Source organism: Temnothorax longispinosus, chromosome 6, assembly GCF_030848805.1.
Source record: "Temnothorax longispinosus isolate EJ_2023e chromosome 6, Tlon_JGU_v1, whole genome shotgun sequence".
Taxonomy (NCBI): Eukaryota; Metazoa; Arthropoda; class Insecta; order Hymenoptera; family Formicidae; genus Temnothorax; species Temnothorax longispinosus.
In genome coordinates this window covers 982,968-988,967 of record NC_092363.1, presented here as the reverse complement: position 1 = coordinate 988,967, position 6,000 = coordinate 982,968, and the positions used below count along the sequence as shown (strand labels likewise).

The 6,000-nt window shown below is 42.2% G+C and overlaps 1 protein-coding gene across 2 annotated transcripts in view; it reads right to left on the bottom strand.

Moving 5' to 3' along the window:
* Positions 1–3,106: 3,106 nt before the first annotated feature.
* LOC139814270 (uncharacterized) overlaps positions 3,107–6,000 on the bottom strand; it is a 30,807-nt gene continuing 27,913 nt past the window's right edge. For both annotated transcript variants that reach the window (XM_071780410.1, XM_071780409.1), the window contains exons 5-6: positions 3,516–3,616; positions 3,107–3,401 (exon numbers count right to left, since the gene is read on the bottom strand). In XM_071780410.1, the coding sequence (XP_071636511.1) occupies positions 3,151–3,401; positions 3,516–3,616 (352 nt within the window). In that variant the 3' untranslated portion in view covers positions 3,107–3,150. The remainder of the gene's footprint in view (positions 3,402–3,515; positions 3,617–6,000) is intronic.

The window sequence follows — 6,000 nt, the reverse complement described above, 5'->3', positions numbered from 1 at the left end:
ATATGGCTCCGACATTTTGAATTTATCAACTGAATTTAACATTAGATTAATATTTAGCAACCTGAAAAACTCTTTTAAGTTTGAATAACAACAAAAATTTCATAGTTTCTTAATTATATAATGGTCTATGTAAGTCGCAACTTTGATGCAATAGACTCTATGTTAAATTTTATTTCAAAAGTATGCTGTTGCAATAGTATACTCCAATTTTTTTTTAAATATCTGTGTACGCATCTTCTTGGAGTGTATACAAATATTTAAAAAATTTGGAGTGCTATTGCAACAGCATATTCTTAAAACAAAATCAAGTAAAAAAGTCCTCTATACCATTTTTTCTTCTGGCAAACAATTATCCAGATATCATAAGCTAAATATTGAAAAAGTTACCGAGTTTTCCTTGAATATCTCAAAAAGTATTAAACAAATAAAAGAATTTTTTAAACAAAAGTTGTTTTAATTAATTAATAGAGAAAGATGGTACAATAAAAATAGAGGTTTTTATTTAAAAAATTTGACTTAAGCCCTACCCAGCGAGAAATGACCCATCAAATCGACGTCTAATTGGATAACATGAATAATGTAAATATTTTATGATTTGAGCATTATAACAATTGCGTTACAATATTAATTTTTTAAGGTTTTTATTACCATTAAATGATTACTTTATAACTGTAAAAGTCACAACAAAATTCCTGTTTTTAATTTGATAATTTTAAAAATTAAAATATTATATAATAGATATATTTTAAGTACTACATTCGCTTATTTATTAAACAAAAAGTTAAATTAAGCAACTAATTAAATTATTAATATTAAATATTAATACAATAAGATATTTGTATTTACATTTATTAAAATAAAAAATAAGTTCAATTATGAAAATAAATATTATTAATTGAACTTATTAAAAATTAAATAATTTGTTTAGATATTGCGCTCGAATTCTTGTCGCGTTTTACAACGCCCGATCGTTCCACATTAGATGGCGCGACGCGCGAGTCGCCACTCTCACAGAGCTCCCGTCTCCTTCCTCGTTAAGTGTCATGGCCGCACTTTCTTGCGTTTCTTCGAACGTATCGAATCCGTTACCTCTTTCTTGACGGATTGATTGTTGCGGCGCGTGTTCTGGAGACCAACCAAGCGAGAGTCGGATCACCAGGAAGAGCTCACCGCCAGGAAAGGGAGAGCTGCGGCAGCTAGCGTCCGAAAGGGAAGATCGAGGCGAGGAGTCCAGTTCAGCGAGCAAAGCCCTTAAGAGATTCTCATTGGGACGCCATATTTGTTACTTTCATTTGAGGGTTCATATTTTACCGTCATTTTTAAGGATTAACCATTAATTGAAAGTTAACTATCACTTAAAGGTTAACCATCATCCAAAGAAAAACCCGGTAATTATTTACAAAAAGACCCCACCTGCCAATGACCTTGACCTTGACATATGTTGTCAAGGTCACCTTCCTGAGTGACCTCCAAAAGTTTTTAGCCGGCGGTCGTTATTCGTTAAAAAGTTATTAACAAAAAAAGTTTGGCGACCTCACCGATTTCAATGACCTTGATATATGTTGTCAAGGTCATGACCCCGAGTGACCTTCAGAAGGTTTTAGCCATCGCTCGCTATTCGTTAAAAAGTTATTAACAAAAAAAGTTTGGAAAATATAGTATATATAAGTGCATATATAGGTTAGTTGACGCGCTTTAAACACTTAAATACTTTTAAAGCGCGTCAACTAACCTATGTGGCATCTCGCATATTAACTTTCCACGCATGAAAAGTTCACGCATACACTTTCCACGCGAACCGAGGTTCACGTGGAAAGTGTATGCGTGAACTATTTCGGGGCTACCGCACCTCCCCCGAAAGCAGGGGGGGTGTGCGTGAACCTCGGTTCGCGTGGAAAGTGTATGCGTGAACTATTTCGGGGCTACCGCACCTTCCCCGAAAGCAGGGGGGGGTGTGCGTGAACCTCGGTTTGCGTGAAAAGTGTATGCGTGAACTATTTCGACATATATATTAGTTATTTATGCCTTCCAATACTCAAAATAGCTGCTATATTTTCGAAACTTTTTTTGTTAATAACTTTTTAACGAATAACGACCGCCGACTAAAAACTTCTGAAGGTCACTCAGGAGGGTGACCTTGACAACATATGTCAAGGTCAAGGTCATTGGCAGGTGGGGTCTTTTTGTAAATAATTACCAAAAACCCTTAAGGTTGGGTGTGATTTTGGACCGCCAATTGAAGTTTAACCTTCAAATGATGGTTAACCTTTAATTGGCGGTCCGAAATCACACCCAACTTTGAGGGTTTTTCTGTGGTGTTTTTTTAACGGTTAACACCAAAAGTTGAGTGTATTTTTCCATAAGGGTAGAGTGCCAAAAATTAATTGTAGGAAGAGGGTGAAAAAAGGCAGAAGAGCGGACGAAGAACGGAAGCAGAGAGTCAATAGAATTTGGGTGGAAGGAAAGGAGATTGTGTGGAACGAGGATGAGGAAAAATGGGAGGAGTAGTAAGGGTAGGGGGGCCCGGGGGTCGAAGAAGGGGGAGAGGAAAGAGAGGCGAAGGGGAAAGAGAGAAGGTTACCCCTGTGTTACTCCGAAAGAGTGGGGGGTACCAGGATGAGAGGCGGGAGCGGTGAGAAAACAGAGACCTAAGAAGTTGGAGCACGGAAAGAGAGTCCCAACGGAAGTCCAACGGAAGAAGCGGCCAGGAGGAGGAAAAGGAGAGGCAGGGTCCGAAAGAGTGGGGAGTACCAGGATGTAAAGGGTCGCACGCGGCCAGGTCGGGTATAAGGGGATTGGTATTTGTAAGAGGTTTGAGATTGTTCTTCACAAAAACGTCTTGTAAACCCTGCGGGGATAAACAATAAACCCTTGTTTCATTTGTAATATAATTTGTATATTATGTACTTCACAAAAATGTTTTTTTTTACCATTAGTAATTGTTATTTGTATACTACACGTGCAAAAGTAATAAATTACACCTTTTAACAGTGCAAACTAATTTTCGAGAATTTCTCTTTTCTACTTTCCCAAATAATCGTAACTTGATGTTTCTTGGTATCCCAGTCCAGTAATAACTATTTTATTTAAATAAATACGTCTTGGCTTTATTGTGCTACCAAAATTATTTTCGTTTTATTATTCTTATGATTATACATTATTATTACCGTCGTCGTGCAATAATTCAGTGTGTAAGAACTGGTGAATTGTTAACATTATGTTGCGTCTGCGGACTTGCGGCAACTCTCGTAGCTGGCTGGCGACCATCGAAGTGAAGTTGTCAACTTCATCAAGAACAAGAGTTGGCAATGGCATTGCTGGTCGTAGGGTCTGTAAGGCCACCGCTATCTGCTTCATTACGTTTTGTTCGCAGCCAGTATTTTTTCGTTTTCTTTTCAATTCTAAAAATGAAACAATAATTTTATATACAATCTGCATTATTGGGAAATAATGATGTAGCTAGCTGTAATAGTACTAAGAAGTAAAAAATAGTACACCTTATGAGCGAAACATACCCCTTGATGCATCATCGGCATCGTTGCCTTCTCCGTCCACTTGGATTTTCACATCATCGTTGTTGAGGTCTTCATCACAACTCGTTATATTTGAAACTGTCCTGAAATATAATGAAATAAAATATATTAATATTAAATCAATTAATAGTGGACTCTTGAAATTCAAAATTAGGAGAAGAAAGAGCTATCAGGGTCGACCGCAGATTTTAGTGCGTGCAATGTTATTTATTCTTCTAAATACAGTAGTCCGAACGTTTTGGCTCCATTCGAGCTATCCTCAGCAATAACAATAATGTGTCACACGTTCCAAATGCTCATTGGTAAGGTTACCAATTAGAATTGTCGGAAACATCGACCAAATGATCACGCACTAAAATCTGCGGTCGACCCTGATAGCCCTTTCTTTTCCTAATTTTGAATTTTGAGGGTTTACTATTAATTGATTTAATTCACGCTGGCTGCGAGGTAATGCGTCGACATATGGGCTTTTTCAATTTTATTTCCGCGACCTTTGGAGATATCGTCATACTCATGAAACAATGGATCAAGGCGAGGAAGACTCACGTCAAAGGCAGAATCCGGATCAGATATTTAAAATTTTGTTTACATAATGACATTGTTCCACGACATCTACAACGCTTTTGTAATTATATTCCGGTTTTTTCACACTATCACGCTAAAAAGAAATTTAATGCTTTGACGTCTAATTTCATTACTCGACTGATCAAAATTGAACTTAATGATGCGTATAGATTGGTTAACCAATCGCAGGGACAGATTTTCCATCTCGCGAGACGTATTTCTCAGAACATCTTTTTGTATATATTGTGACGTGACAAATGTCACGTCCCTCACCCCAGATAGGAGCTCGGCCGAGGGAGGCGTCAGGGATGGTGCCTCCGTCCGGGGCGGGCGGAGAGCGAACGTTTTAGGTTAGGATTAAGATCTTTTTGCGAGCGTTACAGGTATCGAGAGAGCGCAGAGCTGATGGCCAGGATCACGGAGTTTTGTAACGGCGTATGCCGCACCGAGGGACCTACAGGTGGACAGCCGGAAGCTTCCAAGGACGGACGGTCGTCGGACAGGTCACGCTGGAGCCCACAGCCGGAACAGCCGCTGGCCTGTCAAGGCATCCACATAGCCCGCACAAAAGCACTGCAGCCCGGAAACGGAGGGGGACGCCCCGACGAAGGTCCCCGTCCGGAAACGGGGTCACCACCGGGATACCGCCACCGATCGACGAGCCATGGCCCGTCCACCCTGGCCGTCGAACAACCGGATGATGAGTCGCGGCCTGGACAGCCGGTCTCACACAGGCGGGCTTTAAAACTACCGCCGGCGGACGACAGCGGATGCGAGGAGCGCCCTACCGACCAGGCTATATAGGAAAACCGGCGCGCACGGGCGCGCGGGCCCAGCGTGGTCCCGCCGGGCCGAAGAAACGCCACTGTCGTGCGAGCCGCCATCCCGGTACCATCCAGCCCTGCGAGCCGAACGACGAGCTGCCGCCGGAACGAGGAATCAATTGTAAGGCCACTGCTCAGCCTCCCCAAAGTAAGATCGTGTAATACTAAGGCCCTCCCGGGAGTCGCGTTGTGCCGCGAGAATCGATGAAATCCGCCGTAACTTGACCAATACCGAGTACCATATCGCGGGAGGGCCCGTACGAAAAAGTGATCGCGAGTGCCCGTCTCGGGGATGCGAACGTACGGTCGCCGACAGTCAGCGTGCGTGTAATTTCGTAATCGTCGTTTGCTTAACCGTGCCGTAGTTTCGGGAGGTTGCTCTCGCGCGGGTGAAAGTCTCGTGGTTATCGTTGCCGGTTAAGTTCGCGCTAATTATAAGTGGATGTCCGTGCGTTTCATCGGGATTAATTGCTCACGGTTGTGTCGCGTTTACGGGTGAGTCCATTCGTGCGTCTCGTGGGGAGTGAAGATCCCCAGCTCTGTCGCGGTAGATTGTAAGGAAATTGCGTTAGTGATAAAAGTGGGACCGCGTGCGCTGGTTAGAAGTAAACGTTTTCGAGTATTTCGCGTTTGACCGTCCGGGTGGAATTCGCTGCAACTTATGTCAAGGAATAGTATTGTACGAATTCGACCGGGATTGCTGTGCAGTTCAGCAACGGAATGAGTATTGCGCTCGTGGGGTGACACGTGGCGCGTACTCGAATTCTGCTTGTTCGCCGTGGAACATGCATACCTTTCACTTGTTATCTGCATTAAAATAAAATATAACTTCATGTTCCTTGTTACTCGGGTGTGTTGATTGCGCTACGCTCCCTCTCCTCTTCCAACCGCGGTTAATCAAAGAAACCCACGCCTGAGAATACTGCGATCTCGTATATCGTGGTGCGAGGAATCGCACCTAACGCCCAACATTTACAAAATAAAACTATTTAGTCGAGCTACTATCTGGGTTTCAGAGAGAAGTATCGCGAATTATAAAAAGATCTTTAGTGAATAAAGCGACAGCGCGCTCCTTCACA